Source organism: Echeneis naucrates, chromosome 15 (assembly GCF_900963305.1).
Source record: "Echeneis naucrates chromosome 15, fEcheNa1.1, whole genome shotgun sequence".
Classification (NCBI taxonomy): Eukaryota; Metazoa; Chordata; class Actinopteri; order Carangiformes; family Echeneidae; genus Echeneis; species Echeneis naucrates.
Window position 1 is genome coordinate 15,919,837 of NC_042525.1, and position 27,228 is coordinate 15,947,064.

General features: G+C 40.1%; 1 protein-coding gene across 2 annotated transcripts; it reads right to left on the minus strand.

Moving 5' to 3' along the window:
* Nucleotides 1–10: 10 nt before the first annotated feature.
* ugp2b (UDP-glucose pyrophosphorylase 2b) lies at nt 11–26,855 on the minus strand. 2 transcript variants are annotated; one of them, XM_029520579.1, is made up of 11 exons: nt 26,593–26,855; nt 25,638–25,921; nt 23,633–23,760; nt 22,088–22,195; nt 14,809–14,994; nt 12,201–12,334; nt 9,266–9,563; nt 8,262–8,459; nt 3,733–3,975; nt 3,279–3,383; nt 11–2,296 (listed from the first exon to the last, which is right to left on the minus strand). In XM_029520579.1, the coding sequence occupies exons 2-11, from the start codon at nt 25,654–25,656 to the stop codon at nt 2,189–2,191; spliced, it is 1,527 nt and encodes a 508-aa protein (XP_029376439.1). In that variant the 5' UTR covers nt 25,657–25,921; nt 26,593–26,855; the 3' UTR covers nt 11–2,188. The 2 variants fall into 2 exon arrangements, with proteins under 2 accessions (XP_029376439.1, XP_029376440.1); XM_029520580.1 differs by lacking the exon at nt 25,638–25,921 and having other exon boundaries at nt 12–2,296.
* Nucleotides 26,856–27,228: the final 373 nt, after the last annotated feature.

Consider the following 27,228-nt stretch of genomic DNA (forward strand, 5'->3'; position numbering starts at 1 on the left):
GTCGGGTTTTATTTTGATAAAAACATTATTAAAAACTATAAATTTGTTGTGAACTCAGAAGCAGAGGTAGATAGTGGATGTTATTTATGTTTTCTCTGAGTAGCCTGTGTAAGTGTGAGATGGTTAGGGGGTTTATTATTGGCTTCTTTCTTCATCTGAGTGGCTGAAGTGAACGAGGCAGCACAGAGACGAGGGACAACACGTTCAGTAGTTCATATTGCACTTTATTCAGCTCTGACAAAGCAGAACTGTGCTGGGACCTCGTCACTTTCGCAGATCAACATTTATTGCTTTCGGGCTGCTGGTCCGCACGAGTTGGACCCATCTCAAGTATTCTCACATTGAACTCTGTGAACATGGCTGAAAACCTCCTGTCTTGCTTTTAGTGAAGACTCAACACTGAATGAGCAGATGGACAGGAAACAGGAGAGATTTGACACTATAAAGGAGGCACAAAGTCTCATTTAACATGTGAACATACAAGGAAAAAAAAAAAAACAAAAGTAATAATGCAATATTTTTCTTTTCATTATCTACATTACACTGAAACTGCACAAATAAGCTTTCATGGCATTGATACTCATCAGAGCTGGAAATGGATCTATAATGTGCTCTGGAAAAAGGTCACACTTTTATATCTTAGCACAAACGCCACCTCGGTCGGGACAGCTGCTGGCTCCACAACTTGATCATGCACCATGCCCTCTAAAAACTGCAGCCTCTCTGGAGAGAGACAGCTGTTGCAGTAAAGTAGTGAGGTGTTGCTCATGGCGACGTCCCCACATGAGTGACTCGGCCGTTGGCTTCCCTTTTTAATGTCTGAGCAGTCACTGAGACCAAACAGCGTCACACTGTCCACACTTAGGCAGAGAAATTCTGCATTAATGCACATTACCATCTAATATTGTTATGTTTCTCCAGTTGGGTGCCAATAAAGCACTGCAGAAGAAGAGTCCAGGGTGACAGGAGAAGTAATGACCATTATGTTCTCATCGCTTCACACAGGTCTGCTGCGACGTGATGCTTTCACTGTCACATTTCTTTATTTCATAGATTCACGGTGCTCTTTCCACTGTTTTATGTGCATTTAAACAGGTGGACTCGCTTGTGAACATTTAACTGTTAGTACTCAGTCCTCTTAAAATATCTGGCTGTCTGAGTCCAAATGACTGAGGAATCTAGCCTTTTCTCTGCTGGATGAGGACATGGCTGACCTTTGGATAATGCTGTTTCCATATAAACTGAAAAGATGGTAATAGATCAATGTCAAGTTTGCAGCATGTTTTTTATGATACCCCAAAAAAAAAAAAAATCTGTTCCCGCAGGATTTAAGCTGTTTTCTGGCTCCACACACATAAATGCACAGCAGCCAAGAAGGAGACAGACACAATCCCTGGCGTCTACAGTGGAAAATATGTTTGAGTAATTTTCCGGCTCTTTAAATTGACCTTTCATATGGCCACGTTGAAGCTCAGGGACCTGAATCCACTCAGTAAGTTAAAGCTGTCTCTGCGATGGAGCTTTGAGCTCTGCTAGTACAGATAATGTTATAAATACTTCCTATTATGATCACAGCTGACCTGCACAACAATGTCCAGCTCCAATGTGACGTTTGTGTTAGAAATAAACATTTAAACTCCTCTGTAGCTGCAGTGGCCATGACCTCACCTTTCTATGTACCTACAGTATGTGATTGTATCAGCAGTGCTGCAGGTGCTCACTAAGCATGAAGAGGAAGATGATGATATCTTTTTTACCATTTAGGTTCAGTAAAATGTCAGGTTTGTATTTTCTGGGCAGGAAACGATTAAAATCAGGACATTAATGAAGAATTTAAACAATAAAATCTGATGTTGGCTTAGTCTCTGTTATGAATATAGGTCATTCTGTAAAGTAACAGCTAAGATTTGACTATTATTAATACTATGAAAGTTTTTAGAATATAATAAACAGTCTGCAGAGGGCAGTATATGCAAGATACAAACACATCCAACACACAATCGTAGTAACTATTCCCTAATGTAGCACTGCACATGCAATCACACACAACCCTCAGGACGTCCTACTTCCTCTCACAATCTGTTGTCGGGTTCACATGACAAGCAGCTCGCATGAATGAGATAAACCTACACAGTCACATGGTGGGGTAGCTTTGGGTGGTGTGGTGTGGGCTGGGGTGAAAAAGGCCTCAGTGGTCCAGAATGCGAAGGTTTCCGGACACTATTTTGTTTTCCAACATGGAGCCGGCCGGAATGTCGATCCGATCTCCGTGGTTGGCGATGATGATGACGGTGCCCTGTGAGGAGGAGGAGGTGGGATTAGTTCAGAGGCACGTTCAAAGTCTTTCTTCAGTCAAAGGATTTCAAGAATCTGTACATGTCCAGTTTTTTCATTAATACTAATTCACTGATGTAGCAGCTTGAGGTGAAGATACTTCTAAATCTGTATCACGGTCGGGTAGTCAGGTGATGCCTCAGAGGTTTCCGGGCTGAGGTTGGCACCTGCTCAAACGGTCACAAGATAAATCTGAGGAGTCATCAGATGACGTGTACACCTCTTTTTTCAGTCTTTAGAGTATAAACACTGAGTTTCTTTTTTTATTATTGTTAATCTATATAATTTTACCTACTTGGGCCTTTTGGTTATTTAACCAAAATAATGAGAACATCACTTACAACTTTTTCTACAAATGAATGTTGTAGAGTAAACCGAGCAGTAGAGGATGAGAAATATGATACGGTAGAAGACCTGAGTAAATACACTTTCTAACACTGATTTAGTTCTTGTGTCTCAGAGCTGGAAAAGACTGGGTGACATTTTGAAGCCAGAATGTAATTAAAGCAATAAATCAGTGCTCACTGGACACTCCTGTTATATCCTCATCGCACCTTTGTTCGAGTCCACAGGATCTGAGATCTGAAGGCAGATTATAATCACTCAGGGTTGTATTTAAAGGTCAGTAAAATTCAAGGATCTCTCTGGAGCTTTTCGGTCACAGTTGCCTTCGGTGTTTCTCTAAACTTCCTCAGCCACATGAACGAATACAGAAACTAAAAGCATTAACAATACTTTGCAGCCTTTTTAAGGCCCACAGTGTGTAGCTAACATCTGGAACCACCAGAGTATGCCATGTTTCTGTACTATCAACCAAAGACACGTCTGCACAGTTAGAGCATATGCAAGTTAAATTTCGTAGTGAAATGATATCTAAGCCCTTAAAACCTTTAAAATCACTTCAAGGGTTACAGAGAAAATTATCTTCATTTTGATTTGCTTACCTTGAGTGAAACGTTCTTCCCAAAGGTGACGTCTCCAGACACAGTGAGGTGGTCGAGCTCCAGGATGTCGGGGATGCTCTCGAAGCGGGTCAGGTACTCCTGAACCTGGTCAGACAGAAATCAGGACAACTGCTTATTGTCCTGTATACTGTATCTGGATCTAATTTATCAATTCCACCAACATTAATCCTTTAGAAGAAAAAAAAAAATCAATTAAAGTCTAGTAAAGAGCCCAGTTATTTCACAGAAATAACTGGGCACAGAATTGGCTCCAGAACAGGAAACAGATAGGTGGTTGAAGATGAATGAAAGAATGTATGATTTTATTAAGAATTGTTTTAAGGTAGTTTTGAATTTTTGTGTTTGGACTCCTAGCGCCTGAAATCATGACAGAACTTCCTGAAAACACGAATGAGTAGATGTGTTTTCACATTTGTGCCGCCCTGGTTGTTACCTTGGTGAAGGAGCTACCCAGTTTGACGTGTGGTGTGGTTGGGAACTCTCTCTTGGGGCTCATGGTGAGACAGCCGGCATCCAGGCTGTACAGGTTGGACATGACCAGCAGCAGGTCAGATGTGGTCTTGACAGGCAAGAAGCGGCTGCGAGGAACGTTTATTCCCAGGGCATTGTCAAAGCTTTTGATGGCTGCACCGACTGCTGTCTCCAGCTGGATGACGTTCTGTCCACCATCAAGTGTCTGATGAGCAAGGAAAGATGAGAGAAAACGTGTGTTACTGTGACGCAGTAACATTTAATCTTTTTGGAGTTGAAAACTAGTCTTTGTGGTTTTAAGGCTTTTGACTTAATGTGATTCAAAATTTATTCAGTTAAAAAAATGTAATTTAACTCAACTTGCATTGCCAGGCTGCTTCCCCTTTTACTGTGAATGCAAACATCTGTCGCCTCATCTTCTCTGGTCAAAACCTTGTTTCTCGAGAAATATCAAACCCTCATTATGCTTTCAAGCTACCCCAGCAGTGAGTTTAACATGTGACTGCATGTCCAGGCTGAACTACCTTCATTCCTCATGTCTCTCACAAGACCATGACTTCTCCTAATTTAACTTGCTAAGAAACTTCTTTGACAATATTTGCTCTACTTCTGTTGCAGTTACAATATCTTTATTTTTTATTGTCATATTACTGTTGGGGAGAAAATCATTAGAACCAATGTTGAGGTTTCCCTTTTGGAGAGTGAGCGCTGGAACCCTGGAGATCTTATGCTAAAGATGCTGATTGAAGCTTGATTGATCAAGGAGAAAGGAGAAAGGAGTACATGAATGATGTCTCCTCAGTTCTGACTCGCCTTCACAGCTTGGAAAAAAAGGATATGTCGGCATTCTGTTGGTCCAATGAACATAAACAAGCAATCATGATTTGGACGGATCTGGGTGCAGCTCAGTGAACCCTAAGCCCTGTCCCTGGTATTAATATCACCAGAAACCCACAGCTGTTTCTGAAGGAGCCACCGGTGCTTCTCCTTCTTTAGGACAGCAGCCGGGCCACAGACTGACCTTTGACCTCATCCACCTCATGGTAGAGAGAATATATTTTCTACCGTTGTATTAACAAGACTCCCTCTGTCTACATGTGTGTGCGCTTACAAACTGCAGTTAAATGGTTCCAACGGTGAGACAGTCCTCAAACACTGCTATGTTATGATGTTGTTACAGTAGAAATAAGCGTGTTTATGGCCTGGTACAAAAGCAGTCATGGTCTCCATAGCTAACTTCGCTCTCATAATGGCTGCGGTACGTTTTTTTTTTTTTTTTTTATAACTTGTTTTGCTAAATATTAAAGTTCTGTACAATGGAGCAAATGTTTGTACTGACGTCTGGGCTCCACTCACATCCCCTCCTCTTTGCCCATTTTTGGATTAGCCAAGATTTCGGCTGAGTCAGACACTGCTGAGATGGCGACAACGCAAAAGCTGCTCTGAGCTTCTGCTGTGGTCTGCGTGGGCAGCCGTGTCGGAGCCAGTGACACCGACAGGCTCAATAAACTGATATGAAAAACCTGCCTCTATTATTGACCGCAAACTGGACACTATGGAGACTTTGGTGGAGAGGAGGACACTGAACAAACTGCTGTCCATCATGGATAATCCCGAGCAGCTTCTCCAACAGACAGTTACAGCTTCACTGTCTTTTGTGTGCAAAGCTGCATCACTGTACAGTAATCTGCTTCTGTCAGACAATGAGAGTTCTGTACAGTTTGTCTTCATTCTGTAAACATTCTGCATCTATGCTGAATAATCTGCTGCTGTGACATAAGAATTTCCCAGTGTGGGATCAATAAATAAAGTATATATATACAATATAATCTATTCATCCATCCATCTGTCTCTCTGTCCATTGATCTATCTATCTGAACCTGCTCTATGGCTGATGTCATTAAGAGCACGTCCATCTTTATTTCTGTTTGTGTTTGTGCAGACACTCTGGCTGATGTCCAACTGTTGTTTTAGGACAGACTGGAAAAATTGTGAAACTTTCTTTCAAGCGATGGTGATATAGTGACATAACAACATGTAGTGATCAAAGTTTAAACTGTTAGGATGAATGACATAACACTTACCACATCATGGGCATGTTTATCTCAAGTGTCTCTCAGGGCCACAAGTGTACACTGCCTGTTAGGGGACCCGTCCACTCTGACTGTGACTTTTACTGAGACTACACTCTTACATTCACGGACCACACACTTACATAAGGCCGCACTTTTATCAGCAGTTACATAACACACACTATCACGGTGTGTAATTTTATAACCACGGACTGGAAAATTTAATCTCTAGGCTGAGAAAGCAGTAATCAGGATTCATGTGGAGGTTCAGAATTGAATTTACGACACCGGCTGCAGATTAGCATTCCCTGCCGCAGCGCTTCTCTCCACTGAGGGGCTTGTGAGGGAGAGGCGAGCACAACCAAAATAACATCAAGTCGCATCAAATTAAATTTGTTTGTTGCCCTGTCAACCGAGAGCTTTGGAGGACAGTCAGGGACAAGCACTGAGCCTTAAAATTATGATCTGACAAATCTACAGCTACAAGATCAAATTCAACCGACAAAGCATTCACTCACAACACCTTCATCCCTTCATTCATCTCCTACTGGTTATCTGCTTCCAGGTTGTGGGGAGTTCTGTAGCCAATCCCAGCTCATACTGGGTGAGGGCAGGGTACACCCTGGACAGGTCACTATGCCGCCGTACTGCCCCACTCAAAGCACTACTTCATGTGAATTCAACCACCTCACTTCTCGCTCCATCAATTATTCTGTGCTTCATTAAAAAGAAACTTTACTACAACAGTATCTGTAGAGAGCTGTAGCAGTGAGCTCGATAAGTGGAGCAGAATGAGACGAAGCTTTAAATGTTAAGTCACAGGACCGATGTTTGTGAGGGAAATGAAACTTATAAAATCCCCCCCCCACACACACACAGAGTTTAAAATGGAGTCCAAGTGAGCCAGATGAGCCAACAGAGAGGTGACCAGAAAACTGGATTGTTTTGAAGCTCCTTTTCTTTTCCTTTGTATGCAAAAACCTGACACCATAACAGAGGGTTAAGAAAGTGGAGCTGTGCAGGAATGCCAACATTGAGACCAGAGAGCCTTCCAAAGCCTACGAGCTTGGATTACTGCTTTTGTTTTTGGTTTAGCAGGACATGATTTATTCAGTGGTGGTCTCTGCAGTGGGGAGTGGTGCAGATATCTCTCTGCTCTGCTACACACAGCTTCTGTTTTTAACACCAAGTGGTGGACAGGGTGAAACAGGACAGATGATTTTATTCTGGGAGGTCGGCTGGTTATTTAGAGTCAACTGTTTTATCTGAGCATCTCTGGCACACTCAGCCATCTTGCTGTTGTCCCTCTTTCCACTGGTCCCCTAAGGGCTTCAGATTCACACATGGATGATTTAACAGTAGATTATTACCAGGACAAGACTCATTTCACTCTGAGGACCTACATAATTTATTGAAAGGGAGGGAAGAGGAAGAAACATAAAACCATAGTTCTATGTTGCTACATAGCAGATTTTCAGGAGACTGATACGATCCTTCCCCCAGAGAGGAAAAGCCTGTGTTGTCATACAGAAGGGAAATGTAAGCAGCCATCATCTGACAGACTCTGTGGGACTTCCCTCAGACAGATCTGTGACAACTGTGCCTGCCATTCTTTACGACCCTCTGTGTGTGTCTTACTCATAATTTGGGGGATTTGAAGATTGTAAACGGGAAGCATAATGTTGTCATAAGTTAGTGACAAGCTACAATGTATCTCACATGCTCTTTATTAATAGTTGCTGTTTGCCATGTATCTATTAATGAACAAAGAACTACTGTTGCATCACAAAAAAAAGCACTGACCATGACGATTCTCTTTTTTGCTTGCGGAGACATCTTCTTTCTGTGGTTTCTGTGATGAGGGTTTATGGACATTAGCTATAATAACCAAAGTCCTCACAAAGAGCAAGTTACACTGAATCTAAAAATGTGTGCATCAATCCTGTCTGTTCAGACCTGACTGAACTGAAGCAGGAGACTCATCTTTCATTTACAGGATGTGTTCTGTTGTTGAAACACACCTTGTTAACACTTTAGTGAGTTCAGCTGTCTCTGCTATTAGTCAGAAAACCTTTCATGCACTGATGTTAAAATTGTTTGCCCAGTGATTATGTGATTATGGCTGTATGTAATAAATGATGGCCCTCAGAAAATATAAAACAAACTTAAAACTTCATGTCTTTTCTCATATTCTTTAAAAATCATGGCTATGAATTCAATAAAAAATTGCTCCCTGAATTTGAATATGATACAAACTGCATTTTACTCCTCATGAATATTTTACAATGCCAAACAAATAAATTGGTTTATCTCTGCAGTTATACATTCCCCTGTTGATTTTCTTACCTTTGCTTTGTTTGTTAGTTCTGCAAATGATTCAATGAACATCTGAATTATTGCGTCTGCAGTATTCACTCACCTTTGGATTGACAATGATCTCCATGTCCATTGCATTCTGTTCCTGCAACCTCTTGATGGCAGCCAGAGAGATCCACAGGTTGTTTGTGTTGAAGATCTTGAACTTTGAAACTGACTTGAATTCGTCCACATGGGCCTTTGGCACCTGGGCGATCTCCAGCAGACGCAGTTTTCCTTCGTACTGGATCAGGGTGCCACCCTGAAAATCAGACATGGCATTTTTGCAGCACTTTGTCAGAATGTATCAAAATAATATCAATTAATTTATTCCTTTAGTTTAAAAATGTCTTTCTACTTTGCTAGAAATGCTTTTAATAAGTTGTGTCACAACTGTCACAACAGCAGTTTTCACCCAAATATAATCTAACGAATAATCTAATGCAGCCCACTGGAATGAAAAACACAGTCTCTGACATGATTGAGTGTTGTAAAAATCCTTCACTTTATAAAAGTAGTGTTAAATGTTGCCATGGACAAGGCCACTGACATAGTTTCAGGTTCACACAGCAAGCCAAACATCAATCGATGAGATTAATATGATCTGTTGTCATTTCACCTCAGCTTTGTTTGCTCGTGAAAAATTAGACAGAGTTGTGTGCAGGAGAGGGTGTGTTCTTTGTGCTTAAGAATGTAACCACTGACACAATCAAACGCCACCCATTTTTTTTCCCATTCATTCTCTAACTCAACTGAGCACAAATGCTCTCTCTCAAACTGTTATAGCTGTGATGGAAGTCCATTCACCTGGAGGCTGGATGGAAAAAAAATGGCAAATGTGTTTGATGTTATATTGAAAATAACCTCTAAATATTCTGTGCAAAAAGACTACTTCAGATCAAGTTTGAATCTCTTCGATAACTGGATATGACACATCTTCATTTCAAAGATTGGTTGTAGCTGCATGAGTGCAAAGATGATCTATATATCTTACAGGGAACAAAGGCCAGGCTGTCACATCCATCTGCAAAAGACACATTTACATTCACCATACACAACTCCACACACCTTGACATCAGCACGTGTCTTGTCTGTCACCTCCATTATGAACTCGCAGCGCTTGCCGTTGGGCTGGCTGACCAGGTGGTGCAGGATGTGGAGGTCCACCGTGGCCCCCAGGTTGTCGATGTTGGACACAAAGATGTATTCTTTCCCCTGCTCAATAAGCTTGTCCAACAGGTGTGAGTTGTAGAAGCTGGCATAGATGTCACCATGGCCAGGAGGGTACCAGGCTTCTGCATTTTGGCCAGTCATGTGTAGACTTGTGGCCACGGGAAGCAGGGAATCTTTGTTGATACGAGGGTACCTGAACAGAGTCCACAGCAGAATCAGCCTTCAAGCCTTTGTTCACTTCGTCAGATTACTGGTTAAAAAATAAACATTAAAAAAATTTTTATAATTTTGAACCTATTTCCATAACCTTTGAACCTAATTTCACAATAAGTTAGTTTGACAAATAAAAAAAAAAAAAAACAACCCCCCCCCCAAAAAAAAAAGGCATAAAGTAGGTTGCACCATCAGGGCTGATTTAGAAAATATTAAACCTACATTTAATGTAATGAACCTAGATTTAATGTCTGAGTCCTTACTGTGACAGACCAGACCACTGCAGCAGTTTCTCTTGTGATTATGTTTTTATATATTGGCTAATCTGTGCTTTTTTTTTCTAAAACAAAGGACATCTCTTTAGCTGCCATGTCCAGAAGCAGTGTTTGAGCCCAGCTGTGACACACCTTTCAAGGAAATCATATTAGGAACAGTTGCGTTTTTACATATGTAGCCAATGTGAAAGTGAGTACTCAAAACTGCGAAGAAACAACAAGCTCATGATATAAACTTCCAAGAAGGCAGATGAGGCAACAAGCCAAAGAGCCCAAGTCATCATCACCATGTGTATTAAACAGATCAAAGGATCCGCATCAGGTCAAATTAACAAACCTCCTTGTGAGGAACAGCACTGAGTGCGAGCTGGTTGTGTTTCTGGCAATGTGAGGATATTTCAGGGTGCAGACGAGCTGGTCAGATGAGAAGAAAAGGCGAGGAGGCCTTATTAATGGAGGATTTATTCCCGCTGACTGTGCTGGGAAGATGTTTCAGACGAGCGATTTTGATAGGAGCTCATAGACTTCAAAGGTTTTATGTCATCTCAGTGAGAACACGTTGTTACTTCCACAAAAATGTTTTTCCTGTACTGGATCCAATATTGCTGCTGCAGAAAAAGCAGTTTTTCTTTAAAATGAACAGCAAGACATGAACATACATCTGTTTAAATACTCATTTGCTTATCTTTTACAACATTATCAGCTAAGATTGTAAGAACATTTGCCTTTTCTCCCCTCTTCTTAAAGCTAAAGCACGGATCCTCAGCATTATTGAAAATAAATATTAAAAACAAATATTAAAATTATTTGTGTGATTCCTAATACCTTCAAAATATGCAGAGTGAAATCCATAGGCCATTAAGTCAGTTTCTGGTCTCTCTCTTCTACAAGTGTATTGTTGTACCATCACCTTTTAGGGCAGTGAGTCTAGGGATACCGTATCCCATGGAACATTTCTATGCTAAAGTAATGCCAAACAAACCTCAACCACCACATTAAAATAATAATTAAAAAAAAAAAAAGTTTCTGGAAAGAAAAGTCAACAACCCAATAGTATTACATGTTAAACTTGAACATTTACTGTTCTGTGTCCCTGTTGAGCTGTCCCTGTTAGTCAGACACTAACGCCAAGAGGAAGAAACTTTTGAGGACAAGAGCTGTGGATCATCTTATTTATCACTTAAACTGACGGTGATCTGGGAACATGTTTCTTTAGGGCCACTTTGAACAGCTGGAATAATCACAGACATCATCATCTTTATGCGGACAAGCCACAAATATATCAATGCAGACCTGAAGAATGTATGTGAACAACATCAGAGAGGAAGCTGAACTGATTGCTGCAGGGATCAACTGTGTAACATTCATGCTGCAAAGAGTTCAAACTTAACCCTAACCCTTCTAAATGGCAACATTGTTGGAGTCCGTCCAAACTTGAGCTGCCTTAGGGAAGGGAAAAGGAAGGTCATTTCCACCGTAAAGAAGCCAGAGCAAATGCTAACAGTTGCAATCCCAGTGATGTGAAAATAGGGGTCCAGGAACTTGGTCACACAGACAAACAGGAAATCAGAACAGGATTTTCTCTTTGCCAAATTTGCACAAAAGGTACTTCATCAAAATGTTTGCATTCCCTGCATCATTAATGAGCAGGACAGGATTGCAACATTCGTGATAGTATAGGTAGGGTTTATTTTTAGAATAAACTTCTATGCAATTTTTGAGTTTGGCCAGTCACCCAGGAGCTTTGTTTGGCTGAAACACTTTGACAGGGGTTTTACACTTTTGTGTGGAAAAAACAAATAGTTTCCTGTTAGCTGGAACATCATATAATGTGAAATGCAGCTGAAAGTAATGTATCTTTTATGAATTACTCACTTCACCTCAGCCACATACCTCTTTGTTCTGTTATTGATTGAGATTTCACCAATTCAACAACTTCCTTTTTGTTGGCATGAAATCCTAGAGCTGTTGTCTAAACCTGCCTTGCACTGTACTTATTCAGACCAACAGAACATAAAAGTGTGCTAAATAATTAAACGGAAACAGTAAAAAGCAAGTTCCATTTGACTGAAAAATTAGAGGCACCAGGGTATTAAATATTAACAGCTTTCTCCATACAATACATGATGTTTCCTGTCTGGATGCCGTTGTTCTTGACAGTTTTAGCACAGCAGTGGCGCGTACAATGCCAAATACAGACAAGTGCTTTAACAAAAGAAAATGAGTTTTACTCTCTGTGTGAGGCCTCTATCCAGTTTAATAATATCTGGTAAACCTGAGCATCCTGACCTGTGAGTCCCTTAGTCCACCGTTATGCAACATGACGTATATGATTCTCTCACCTGCTCTGGTTAAAAGTGTGTATCTTGACACGATGGTGTGTGTACTTCTGCAGGATCTTTTTTGTGTCCTCATCTGTGTTGAAGGAATTCATGAGGACCAGGGGAACATCAGTGTTGTAAGTCTTGTTCAGGTGCTGAAGGACATTAGAAAAAACAAATGATATAAATGCCAATGAGACATTAGACACACACACAAAAAAAAAAAAAAAACCCAACTTAACAACTAAACCTAAACGGTAGCTAATGTTGGAGCAGCAATAATAATGGTGGTGTTAAAGTTTAAATTACTTATGGAAGTGTTGAGGCTCTAAATGAACATTTATTTAGGACATATAAAGGTTTCTAAGTTTTCATGAACTCATCATTCAACCATACAGCTTGGAATGGCTGCCATATATATATATATATATGATGTATAATGATAGTTAAAGCCATTTTACTTTGGGCAAGCTTTGGAGGGTATTTGCACGTATCGCAAGTATCAGGAAGACAGTAAATCCTCAACGGCCAGGTGGCGACATCTAGTAAAAGATGAGTTTTGTCCAACCTTCCACGCCTACTGTCAGTAACAGTGAACGGGTCTCTGCACTCAAAAAGCGAAAAAAAAAAAAAGAAAGAAAAAGAAAAAAGTGTGGTGGCTGAGGGGATGTTGGTTCTCACACAGGACACATGGTAATGGGGTCATGGTTTGTGTATGGAATCCATTTTCTCTCCCTCTATATAGGCTTCCTAAATAGGTTCAGTCAGGAGGTAATCTGACCAGACCTGAGCACAAAATGGAGAGCAGTGACTTGGACACAGAGAGCAGTGTGCCGGCAGGGGAGAGGCGTCCCATGAGGCCATTATGAAACACACACAAATACAATGTGGCTACACACACCAAAAATTTGGGTTCAGTACTGTGCATGTAACACACACCAAAATCATTATCGCTTGCTGGCTTGTGATGACTAGATTCTCTATATTCTACAGTCTCACTGTCTCAAAACTGTAGCCCTCAAGTGAATTAGTTTTCTCCTCCAAATCTCCTAAAATGAACAATTTATTAACCAGGAACCAGGAGAATGGCTCATCTGTTCTCAGCTGTTCTTTTTCTGATTGCATGCCCTATGTCATATCTTGAGGTATTATAAACAAATGTGATCATACCTCCCATAACACAAACACACACAGCTCGCCTCCAGCCCACAGCCCTCTCTTGTTTCCCTGCCAATCCCACAGACCTGCTTGCCTGCACACCAACAGATCCTCTTTCATTATAACTCTTCCAATTATCACACTGAGTTCCTTTCCAAAGACCTGTGGCCCAATTTTAAAAAACACACATCTCCCCAGCGCCTCAGTTACATGAAAGGGGCCAATGTCTGGAAGAAGATATAGTATGTTTGCAGCATCATGTACAGAAAGGGTTAGTGTGTGAGTTTTCCACTTGAGTCATCTGATAACCACATTTTTGTTTAAATCACGCAATCCAAAACATCACCTCCTCCTCTTGTTCTACCTGTTCTTTGGTGTGGCACACGACTCCAACAAATTATGTAAAACCCAATAATTGATCCTGCTACTTACTCTGAGCCAGAGTAACAATGTGAAACTTTAAGGATAGGGTGAGGTGTTCAAACTGAACAAGAGAATAAAGCATTCATATTGTGCCAGCATACGAGTCAGTCAGGTCTGCCTCATGCCAGTGATGGAAATAGGTGAATTTCTTCAAGTCAAAATCAGTCCTTCAATTCACAGCTCGGGTGGACTCTTTTAAACTTGGGTGCAGCAGAAACAAGTCTTAGTGGTTAGTGATGTTGCCCCACAAAAAAAGGTTGCAGGTTCGGTTCCCAGCCTGGGGCCTTTCTGTTTTTCCCCAGGGCTTGGCTGGGTTTCCAACTGAACTGAACTGAACAACTGAACTGTCTCCTGCTTGCTTTGTTCATTTTAAACCAGGTAGAATCAAAGTTTTCAAATGTATCACCCCACTTTACAGGTCCTCTCAGTTTGAAGTAAAGTGAGTTTTCACTGTTTAGCTGTCTGGCCTGCAACTTTACAATTTGAGTTTGTGCTCACCACTCCAATTTTGACCACCTGGGGAAAACACTGGAGTATTTAGTTTCCAAAGAGGCAGGAGGGTGACCAAAAACAGAGCTAAAAAGAGCTTACATTCATTAGGTGATCGCAAAAAAAAAAAAAAAAAACCAAACAAACAAAAAACTCCAAAGCTGCAGCTGTTTTTTAACAGGTTCACCACATCAACTTAAAATCTTCACCACTTGTTTTTGTGGCACCAAAGTGGTTTCAAACATCTGTTACAACAAATGTTATGCTGATAACTGTCAAATATCAACTGCCTGCAAAAATAATGTGTATTTTTGTACAGTGATTTGTAAGGTCTTTATCCTCATTGTCATCACTAGAAGCCAAACACTTATCACCATCAGGTGCAGGGATTATTTTTTTGTCTCTATGCTGATGAAAGCATTTCCAGTGAATCAAAACATGTTTTGGGCAAGAAAACTGTCACACTGAACAATTAAGTGTTCCAATTTCTATTCACTATTCCTCCATTTAAACAATTCCTGAAGGCTTTAGAGTCAGTTTATAGTCAGACCTCCTTTACCTCTATCTGCTGCACAGTGAGGTCCAGGAAGGTGTTCTCATTGCGGACACTGATCAGGCTCTTGGGGCCTTTACATCCCATGCTAGTGCCCAGGCCCCCATTCAGCTTGACCACCACCAATTTGTTTAGGCAATCGGCCACATTGTCTGGCAGGCCCCGAGCTGCGATCTTGTCATAGGGCTGGATCTGGAGGAGAGAAAGATGCAGATAATTTAATTTTACTGCGTACTGCAAACATTAAAGTCACATAAAGGAATGTAGAGTGGGGACTGTAGCAACTTTCGGTATTAGATGATTAATTTACAGCTGAGCAACATATTGGGCTGGAAGGAAAATGGAAAATGGCACAGTTAATTTGTTCTGCCTTTTTGAAATAAGATCGGAACTGGGACATGCAATAGACATGAGACATCAGAAACATTTTCTGTCATGTTTTCTATGTGAATGCAGCAGTTAATAATAAAAATAATGCCTTAATGCATTGCCTGCAGTACTTCTGTTCACAAAAATCATTGCAGTACAGCATGTGTGTGTGTGAAAGCACATTACTAGATCAATACTTCAGATCTCTGATAATCTATTGACTTCTTTCACTCTCCTGCAGAGCAGATGGCAAGAATGAGGGTCTACTGCTTTGTACAGATCTACAGGAATGTAATTTTAAAATTAAAAGTGACTCAGCACCAAGATTTTCAACTGTGCTTGAAACACATTGTTTTTTTGCCTAAAGCATTTGACTCTTTAGCTAGGAATTTTGAAAAAAAAAAAACAAGTTAGAAAACGGTGAGCAATGTGCCAAAGCATCCAGGGAGACCAAATTCTAACCAGATGTTACAACAGCTTTCTGCTCTTAGGAAGGCAGTGAGCATATTAGTGTTAAAATCTAACTCTGTGTTGGTTTGCCTGCATCTTTCTAAAATAAATATGTGTGTGAGTCTGAGCTAAGATAAGAGAATATCAGAAGGCTGGGAGTCACTGTGTTGTTTCCTGCTAAAAATGCTGTGTTAGTAACAGGAGACACACATAAGAACCCCTGATAGAAAAGGAAAGTCTCTCCTCTGGTGCCTGCCCACCCCACACACACACACACATTCCTCAACCCCTCACCGCAAATGGAGGGTGAGGTTATGAATGTGGCCAACAACCTGGACATGGCTACTGCTCACTCTCAATCCTAGTCAACACAACCCCAAAGGATGTGTTAATTGACTTGCATTAAAACAAAGCAGGTAGCAGATACAGCTCATTGGGCACAACATTGTTAACTGAAGCAAATTCTTGCCTGTACTGCAGAACATTTAAGGGAGCAGGAAATTCAGGAGGAAGCAATAAGCTCTTTGTGTGTGTTCAGTTGTAGAGAGTGGACATTTTTTTCAGTAGGAATCTCCATCCTACCCCTGTACCCCCAGGGAGAGAGCTCCCACTCCCAGATGTTCATTTCCTTGTCTGAACAATGCAGATGCAAACAAAATTTTTCCCGTGTTCAAGTGGTCTGCAGACAACTCTTTAATCAGATTTCTAAAAATTCCTACTCCTGTATTATCTTCAGGTCAGTTATAATGCAGTATGCTGTTTTCATTATTCATTCTGACTGACTGACTGAAGTGTGGACAGTATGTAGGAATGAGAACCTGAAAGACTTTAGACTTTATCTACAGCACAGAGAGTTCTGCGATGGATTATGACTTGGAATTACTTGTCAGAAGAATATGAGATGTTATACAACTTAAATATGATGTGTAAACATGTTTAATCAACATCAACAGAAGGAAGGAATAAATCAAACTGCAGCAGTGATCTAACTGGGAAAACTTGCATAACCAAATGTTTAATTTGGTGTCTTGACAGTTGCTCTAAAGTTGATGCACACAAGATCCTTAATAATAAGAACCCTAACACTGTGTTCTCAGTCTACAGATATCGAAGTTGTACAAGGCCGTAGACTTGTCCTTGAGCACACAAAGCTGCAGTGTCCCAACATTTTATTTAAATTGTCTTTACCACGCACACGCATTAACAGACTCACAAAATGACCTTTTAAAACTCTGTCCTGCTTGCTGTTAACTCTCCCTGCAGGATTGAGTCTGGCTTTCATTGTTATTTTATTTTTTTGGAGAGAGCGCAAAGCAAGTCAGATTTATCCTTTCAGCTCCTCGAATCTACCTTGTCCTCCAAATAGAGACAGAAAACAAGATGGCAAAGTCAGGGCTTCAAAATGGTAGGCTACAATACTACCACATAGATAATAAACACAGTTCAACACTTATGGCAATGTATGACTGAGCACTATATGGTGATGATGGGAGGAAGTGCCAAGTTCGGTTTAACCCTGCGCTTTCCTGTTTTCTCTGCTTTCACTTCCTGAAATAGGAAGGTGCCCAGTGATGCCTCTTTACCCACGCACACACTCTTTAATCACGCACACACTTTCTGACCTGTTTCCCCTGTCTCAACAATGTACTTAACTGTCATTCTATACTTGACTTAATGTTCCCTGTTTCAACACGTCTCTCTAGTTCCCTTGTCAAAGCTCTAATCTTCTTTCTGCCTCAGTTTCTTTCAGTCTTTATGTAACTCTCAATTTCACTGCAATCCTCCTCTTTTCACACCTATTTCCTACTCCTCTGTCCATCTTTCTCTCTCTCCAGCTGTTGAGTGTGCAAATGAGGCGGCTCAGAATTGGGAGTTGATGGAGTAACTCCTTGCTTGCTACAAACTGAAGAGAAAAATCACTTTGTGTTTGTGTTGGGTTAAAGAGTCTAGTGCCAGACGAGAGACTGAGGAGGTCCTGTCAATGTTCCGTGAAACAGAAGCAAACATGGCTGACAAATACTAGTGAGCAGCATTTTGGGTTTGAAACCAGCTCAATCTACTTTTCCTTTGGCAGAAAATTGGGACCACAGATTATATTACCCAGGAGGAGGACTGGTGGATATCCAATTGGATGCTAAGTAAGAGGGGAATGTCAGGAATTAGACGCTTGCTTCCTTGAATAGAGTAAAAAAGAATTAATTTCTGTTTAAAGACTGACCATGACTGTTATCTATTCTCTTGATTAAACTTTCAATTGGGCATTATTGAAATATTGTCTCAAGGCTATTTATATTGAAAGGAACAGGACACTTTATAAGAAGCAGAACCACCAGGCAGGAGCAAAGGTGAATTTGTGTATTATTCAGACTGACAGTGGCCAAGAAATTATTAAATCTGTTTTGAAATTTTTAAAAATAAAAAAATAAAAAACATCTCACAAACACCATTGTCTGAAAAAACAGCCTTTAAAATTAGTACCAATATTCATTTGAATTTGAAGTGTAGGACAATTTGTTTTGAATGAAAAATGGTTTACCCTTTGACTTCTGCTGCCGGTGCTCCTCTCAGGCTCACTTATTTCAGAGTGGACTGAGTGTGCCATTACTTGATGTGATTCATCCACTGACCTCTTTGCAGTAATGGCAGTTGGGTTTGCCATATTGGACAGCTATGAAAGGTGAATATCTACTTGGACAAAAATGGCACCAGACTCAATCGTGACCTGTGAGAAAACTTTGCCATTTTAACCTTTTTGGTCAAATCCCAGAAAATAAAATCAAAACAAAAGCAAAACTCATTTTGAAATTTTTTTTTTTTTTTTGCAATTTTAGTTGTTTTAGGAAGAAAAAAAATCTGAGATTTTATTTGTAAGCCATATCTCTCAGCCCTACTTTTTTTGTATCAGTTTTTATTCTTGTGAAATACTGGACTTTTGTTGAAATTACTTTTTAAGGTCACAGGTCAAAAAAAATGGGAAAGATGTAATTTGCTATGACTGAATGACCAAAACTTTTATGATTTTTGGTGACTCATGCCCAAAATAAGCATATTACCTTACATCCTTATAAACTGTTTCTTATACTGGGAACATTTGGATGACTTCAGTGTTCCTGTCAGTTTCTGTTGTTTCTCAACGCTCAACAACAAATCAATGCTCAAATTCTATTAGTTCTTCTGATACAAAGTAAGAACAACACAGTAAAAAGACATAACAGCCATAGCTAGACATCCTCTACATCCAAATCAACACATGCATACACTATACTGGGCAACAATTAAATCGAACACAACTGGACTTAGGACTTAGGTTTGTCAAAGTTGTCCAGTTGCGTTCGATTCAATTGTTGGCCGGATATGACTATGAACTGGATGAATGAGAATATGCACAGACTGACTATACTGTACCCTATACCTATACAGTATAATATAGTATAGGACAGTATAATACCTACTATAAGTAGGTATTGGACAGTGGTCTCTTTACTGTATTACTTTATTTGTATGTAGATTTCCCTTATAAATAGAGCATATATCAGAAGGAAAGTAAATTACCTGGTATTCCCTTGAGTAGATCACCAAGATAAAGTGTCATGCACGTCTGTGGGATCTATCTTAACACACAATTTGAATTGTAAGTCAGTGACTTCATAGTTTTATTGTTGTCTTTTATACTATATGTGTTTTATATTTTATACTTCACCAAATGGCAATTTGTTGTTGGTTGTAAAATAAAAGTTTGTAAAGCTGGCTGATAAAGCTACTTCAGGCCAAATGGAGTGCAATTCATGAATATATACTGAATATAAAACAGCACCTACTGTATATGCAGGACTGACCCCACCCCCACGCTTAAAAAAAATCTCATCATGTTTCTAATATTATCATTCCTCCCACATCAACACTTTTGTAGTGTTTTCAATCCTACTTATTAAAAGAAGCAAGAGCTCTGTAATTTAACTGAATTCAAAATGAATGAGCACATTAGATTTTTGACTTTGGGTTTGTGTAGATGTGACCTTCCCTTCCCACAGTGAGAAATGTGTAAGAATTCATCATCATAGCCATTTCCTTTTCACTCTGTTCAGTTGTCACACTGACATGCTCAGCTGAGTCTGAAAGTCTTGACAGAAGAAAAAGAAAGCTAGAGAGTTAGCCTGTGAACAATTACTCAGACACATGTACTTCTGCTGCTCCATTATTTTCCAAGTTCTGCTTCTTACTGCTCAGCATTCTGACTGACACAAAACACTTCACTCAAGTTTCAAGGATCCTCCAACGATATCAGACTGTCTCAGATAGGTTTGCATCTCTCGGTCTTGTACTTTGAAGCTTGTACAAAATGTGGAAGCCAAGTGTTCGAGAAATGGAAGAATGGAAGCAGAGCAGAACAAGACTATCCCTGGTGACTGAAAACTAGGGAAGGGGGTTAAAATGTGCTTCTTCAGTGAAAAGGAGCAAGAAAATCCTGAACAATCAAGTCAAAGAAACTCTGATTACTTGGCACTTTAACTTTCTAAGTGACCCAAATCTCTATCAAAAGGAGAAACGCAAGGTTTGTCTAGTTAACTGGCAGGAGGAAAGTGAAGAGACAATGCGCAGTCCACAGAGGTCTGCTGAACTATAAGTAATGACTGCTGGAAGATTTCACTGAGAAACAAGAGTGAGATTGAGTTAGAGTGCCAATTAAAAAACATATAAGATACCTCAACAAGATACTTGAACATTGTTGAATTTGATATCTGATTACTTTAGAGAAGGAGCTATTTCAGGTCATGGACAGAGCTCATAAAGTAAATGTTGATTCTCTATTTATAGTAATATTGGCATATACATTCCGTTTAATCCAGTCTGTACAACATTCAGGCATCAGTTTCTAACTGAATCAACGTTACATACTCAAAACCTTTTGCCTTTAATCAATACATTGCAGGATATTTTGAGTCATACTCTATGGATGCAAGGTGAAATGGCTAGGTGCAAGAAGAGCATCAGTTCACTTTTCAATGAGTGACAGGTGCTAAGATGGGAGTTTGACCATCTGAAACCAGGACTAAAAGCACATAGAAACTGCATGGTTTGCTTTCATTCTTGTACCACACCAGGAGCCACGAAATAGAAGACAAAAGCGTTGTAAAGTCAATATTTTCATTAAATTGTATTCAAAAGTCAGATCTGCTTTGAGTGCCAATCAGGCTCCGTTCAACTGCAGTTGTGGTGTGGAGGTGTTTTCCTCTCAATCTTTGGTGAGCACTGACAGCACCATGTAGAAGGCACACTTGCCAACAACCAGGTGTAATGTGAGCCACTCATAGAGCATTAACATTCTGGGTTTTTTTTCCAACTTGAGTGTCTGAATTTAGAGTCACTCACTGTTGCACCCAAACAATGCTTCACATTCAAACATGCTGATTTTCAGTGGCAGAGACAACTGGAAACTGCATTTTGTCTCAAAGAGAAGGAGCTGCTACATGAGCAGGATGAGTTGGATGGAACACAGCAGAGTGTTGAAGTAGACTTAATTTTATCATCATAGTGATCCATGAATACATTTCCAGTTCAGTCCAGATTCTGGTCCTTAGCATTGGCTTGGGACAACAAGATTCAATTCTATTCAGTTTAATCATGTTCAAACAACCTTACTGACCCCACAGGGAGCAATTGGTTTTGAGCAGCAGATTGGCCCATACACACAAGACACAAATGCAAAAAAAAACAAAACAAACAAACAAACAAACAAACAAAAAACCCTCAAATACACAAACACAGATACACCAATGAACATCGAGTGGACTGGCTAAATATATGATTAGATAATATCCATAAGGGATGGGGGGGGATATGTTAAAAATATAGAATAACACCCTGTAAGGAACTTAAAGGAATTTAAAAGTCTGACTGCAGAATTGATAAATTATTTGGGGAAGTGGTTCATTTTAAATTAAGGTAAAACATGGTGACATCCTGAAGGCAATAAAGAAAGAATTCACCTTTGAGAATGTGATCTGGAAAGACAAAGATGTGAGCATCATTTAACTGCTTGCCATGCAATGAGAATGAGAATAACGTTATTGCTACTTGCTTCTGTGATATCACCCCTGACATGTTCAAATCTATCTTACAGAACTCATTTTAGCTGCATTTCTATTACTCTTATTGGACTTCCCGGACCATGTTTCATTATCTCATCTGTACTCACAGGAAACGGTCTCCACTAAGAGTCAACTGGCTCAAAAAGATTTCTGTCGGATGTTATTTCATTTAAAGTTTGATTGCTACCTGGTATTGTTTCAGTCCCAGACACCTTCGAACAAATACTTTGTGTGGGTGTGTCTTTGCAAATAGTCACATGGTCCTTCTTTTAAAAAGAAGGACGGTTAAGAGTTACATGCAAACAAAGTTCTCCTTTCATTCTCACCGTAAACAGGTAATGTGCTTGGTCTGTCAGATACAGACAAAAAACACTTACCGAGTCTTCTGGAGGTCTTTGTATCTTGATCCACTCAACCGATGGACCCTTCACCTGCAGAAATCTATGGAAAAGCTTCTTGAAGCCCTCAACGTCTTTCTTGGACACCTGCACAACAAATATTTTATTTAACTTGAACTATTACTCATTCCTAAAAGTTTGGAAAAGGTTTGCCACGTCACTGATTCAGTTTTGCTCTACCACTTTATTTCAGTGGTGCAGAAAGACGAAAATGGACCAAGTACCTCTCAAAGTGCCCAAATGATCAAGTCGAATGGAAAATCAGAATAAGTTAACATAGTTTTCATTAACAAAATTAAAGTGAAGTGAAGTTTGTTGGTGTGTTCATTAAGTGAGCTATCACACCTGATAATTTTATCTATTGATGGATAAAATATGTATGACGCTGCTAAACATGTTTAACCACAAAGCAGACGTAATTGATTGTTTGATGGTGCTAAGCAATTACAAAAGTATGTAAATTGAGCTGTTCAGCTGTAACATTGACCATAATTCCTGCTGAACAGGACCGTGTTATTGTACGTAGTTATTGTATACTACTTGAAAACTCTTGATGAACTCTACACTGATACTCACTAACATTATGTATTTCAATTAATCTTGTATTATTAAACCAGACTGTGATTAAGGTAAGAGCATCAGGTTGTGATGCAGCACGTCAAAGGATGACAAATGAATTTTAATTTATTTATAGTCTCGAAAAATGTAAATACTTGAATTCCAATGTGCATTTAAAAATAATCAATTCCTGGAGGGTACAAGAAAGCCATGTGAAAGTCAGCGGTCATGAGGCCCACCCAGTTTAACCAGTGTGTATTTACTCATGTTGTCTTTAGAGAATACAAAAGCTTGGCCTGTGAACCTAATTGTGTATGAAGGACTGGGGACTCTTGTGTGTGTGACTGATTTGTCTTGTGACCTTTTTTTCATGAGTACCGTTAGATCTTTTGTGTTTTTTTGTGCTCCGTAAATTCATTTAGGTATATTTATTCAGGAGGGAACTGCTAAACCCTATCTTTGTGCGTTTTCAAAACATTTTAGTGACAGCTTGCTCTCAAGGGGATATGACTGTATTACACCAAAGAAAACAGATTAAATAAAGGTGAGTCTCTCTTTCCTGTAGCTGTTTAAGACACAGTTCAGATTCAAGTCTGAAGATCCCATTAATCAGCTGCTGTGAGCTAAGAAGTATACACCCCCAAGTCCAGAATATCTTTTTGGTAAACATGACGAAATGACGGGGTTTCAGTTGGGCTGTGTCTCTCTAATGACAAAATGTATTATGATTCAGGCTGACAACATGAGTGAATGTTTGCTTAAAAACCTTTCATTTGGCAATTTCATGACATGCGCTTTCTGTTTGTGAGTGTGTGTGAGCATGCAGGTCAAACCCTAATTGGCACAGTGCTACAGTATGTGTCACTTTTGTGTTTTCCCAGTGCTCATGTGAGACCCCACCGCCCTCTAAATCACTACCAGATGCCCAGAGAGGCAGAGAGAGAGAGAAAGTCAGAGCTAGTGTACCTCTCTCTCGACCCCTGTCGTTGTGTCCAGCAGATTCTCCAGCTCTGTGTGCATGGAGTTCTCCAGCTGCTGCCGCATCATTTCCTGGAACTGAGCCATCCCTCTACTAGCTACTCCTTTACTCAGACCTGGATAGGGAAGATAGTGGAGATGAGAGGACAAATTTTTTCACCACTGGACTTTATCTGACTTCTGAAACATTCTGGATCCTGAAAATGTTTATAGTCACAACTTTGACTCATTTAATTGAACCAAACCGTTTGTTTCAGCCGTGTCTGTTTGGGAACAAAATGTTGCTTCCACTGCAACTTGTCATCAAGTCAATTTTTCAACTAGAAACGGATTAACTCAGAGCTTTTCAATAACCTGCCCATAAAAATCATCTTTATTGTGTTTTTATTCGAGTAGTTCTCAGTTTTTCTTTATATCAACTATCAACATCAAATTTGGCCTTGAAAATTTGTAATAAAGACACATTCATTCAGCGTGGCTGGGAAACTGACCCACCACACAAAGCACTTTTTTTAATTTTCAATTAGCACATGTTAGCTTTGTCTTGTCTTATGTTCTCAGCACACAGCAACAATGAGAACATAATCTGAGAATCATTGTGACACTACTAACCAGCTGAGCCTTTTCATTATTCATTTTAGGTGATTAATACTTTGATGAGATTTAAGTGGTTTAAGGCCAATGCCAGGCGATCTTAACAAAAAAACAAAACAAAACAAAACAAAAAAAACCCCAAACATACCAAAACACTAGTTACGACCATGACAGGAGCCTAAATTGGCAATATTTTAAAAGACATTCCAAAGACAATGTGAGACTATGTGGAAGACTTCGGAAGTGACTCTAGTGTCAGGTATACAATATCTGATAGACTCCTGCCAGTCTGGCTTTCATCATAATGTCATTGGTGAGCCTAGAGGAACCTCAAAACAGTAACTAATGACCCCTGGCACACATTTAAAGAGATGACAACATTTTTTCTACTCAAGTTTGACAAGAAAAATCCAACATCCTCACAAATTGGCAACAGCAGCAGAAAAATATAGGGAGCATTTACTGGATTGGCTCCTTGGATTTTATGGCCACTGGGTAGGATTTAAGGGCTGATTAGAAACAGGGTGCCATTTGTGACTGTAAAAAAAGTAGAATATCTATCCATCAACAGATGAATGGTAGCATTTTCTTAGCTCTATCAATTAATTTACAGCTTTTCAAATTTACGGTCAAATGAGTGATTGAGAAAATCCACTTATAATGTCTCTGTGTAGTTAATCACTTTTTCAGCTAACCAGCCATTGTTGAGAGCTCTTCGTCTCTTCAAAAGAGTTCAAGGTGGCATCTGAAGGAGCGCATTTTATCTGCCCAAGAAGTCAGAATTCTGTGGCAGTAACTCCTAAGTTAAAAGGAGGTTGCCTGCAAGAATAGCAAGTCCACAGCAGTGAAATAAAACTTTAGAGTAAACACAAGAGGACCTGGAGAACTATGTCCCTCATTCCAAAACTGGGGTAAAATCCGCAGCTGATTTGAAATACAATTTGAGAGTCAGTCATGTGCATGGAGGAAGTGCCATCACTTACAAATTTTGAGTTAATAACTCACAAATCTCCAAAACATTCAAGACACACAATGAGTCATAGGCAAAGGACAGTGCCCATTCAGTGACTTAAAACAAAACTATATTTTCTTTCATGTCGCCATATACATGTTATATATTAAATTGAAGAAGCGTTAATCTTCCAATTTCAGTGCCTCCGTGTGAAGGTATCAACTTAGAGTTTCAAACTAACAAAAAAAAAACAAACATGGCAATTGCGCGACAGATCATTTAGTATATGGGCAAAGTCTTTGCAACCTGATTTTAATTCTGTACTGACGTGTCTAAAAACACATTTCAGAAATGTCTGGAATGCAGAAAAAAAGAAAAGTCCAAAACAGTTAAAATCGATTATAGATCAAAAGTTTGTTGTAAAATTCTTTCCACATCACCACATACCTTCCATATAAAGTGCCATGTCTCAGCTGCCAAATGGAGACCAGCTCACCAATACATACGGTTAAATTGATTACAAAAGATTGATCCAAAACAGAGAGAACGGAAAAGCCTTCAGATTGAATATGTCTACAATACAGGACCAAAGTGTCCTTGAACATTCATCCAGTGAATGAGAAGAGAAGTTCTTATGAAGAATCCTGAAGCGTCAGAGGATCATTCACTCAGAGGTCCGTAACCCTTCCAGTACATTCAGCGCTGACGTTTTGGAGGATATGGCATCCCGTCTGCCTCGATGAAAAAAAAAAATAAATAAAAAAACAAGCTGAACAAGCACACATTCATTCGATCGCACACCCAACCTCTCTGGTCTGCAGCCAGATGTAGCCGTTCAACATGAAGGTGGAACTGGTTTCGGAGGATCTTTAATTGCTCAGCGGCCGCCCTAGTACCGTAAACTACGTCACAGATCCTTTCTCTGACACACGACCTCCGTTAGTCTTCGCCTTGCCCCCCCCCGCCTATTTATTTATTACACAATTATTCCTGCGACTTTTTTTTACACACCAGAGTCCACTAACTGCAAACAAAGCTCCGGTAAATTATTAACGTGCCGATCACGACTGCCTCCATTCGTTTGACATGCTTGACTAATGGGGAACTTCAGAGAGCAGAGACTGCGGAGATGAATGAATTCATGGATGACTGATGGACGGAGGGACTCGGTGTGTGTGCCCGACAAATACGCATGAAATGCTGCAAAACAGTTTACAGCCTTGGCATGTCAAGTTAGTTAACGCCACAAGATGTCGAATATCGTCTAAAAGAAATGATCATGCGGCCACCGTGAAGGGAGCCGATCGTCACAGAAGGCCTTTCGGGCGGGGGGTCGGGGGGTCGGGGGGCGGGGGACGAGCAAATGTCGACATGTTTGTGAGATTTAAAGCCATTTTCTTACTGTGTGTGTTGGATGCTGGAGGAATGAAAAGTCGGCGGGGTCGGCCTTGTCCTGCGGGTCTGAAGGACCACAGCGATCCCACCAGAGAGGAAGACAGGCAGCGGGCACACGGCTGCTCTCTTTGGCGTTTTCTTTCACCCTAATTTTAACTTTAGAGCACAGGACTTCTGTTTCATGTCGACATACCTGAGTAAAAAAAAATTCAAAAACTGGTAAAAACGTTCAAAAATATCAACAGACTGAAGATTCCGAGCTGCGGGAAAGGGAAATGAGGCGGCTGGGCAGCCAATGAAAACGCCGCTTTTCTGTTACGTAATCAATTCCCGCCAATAGATTTGTGCGACGTGCTAAACGTTTTCCTGGTAATTCCGGGTGAGAGAAGACACAAAATTCGAAGTAAAAGAGCAGAAATATTCAGTCTACCTTAATCTTTTTTCATATTTTCACATCTTTTCAGATCGACCAAATTTTATGATGAGTCGCATCAGAGACTAAGCCCACTCAGTGGAGGGTGAAGTATCCAGATATATGAGAAATTCGACCATCCTGTCACAACACTCCATTACAAGTCATCTCTAATACAAGTACCAAGGTGAGGGTGTATTCAAACAGTAATAAAATCAGGGAAATACATGG

Excerpts from the sequence above, each read along its gene's own strand:
- ugp2b (XM_029520579.1), bottom strand. Across the intron at positions 12,335-14,808 it reads TCACTGTGCAGCAGATAGAG|CACCTGAACAAGACTTACAA; the intron begins GTAAAGGAGGTC and ends AATGTCCTTCAG. Across the intron at positions 3,384-3,732 it reads TGGGTAGCTCCTTCACCAAG|GTTCAGGAGTACCTGACCCG; the intron begins GTAACAACCAGG and ends CTGTCTGACCAG.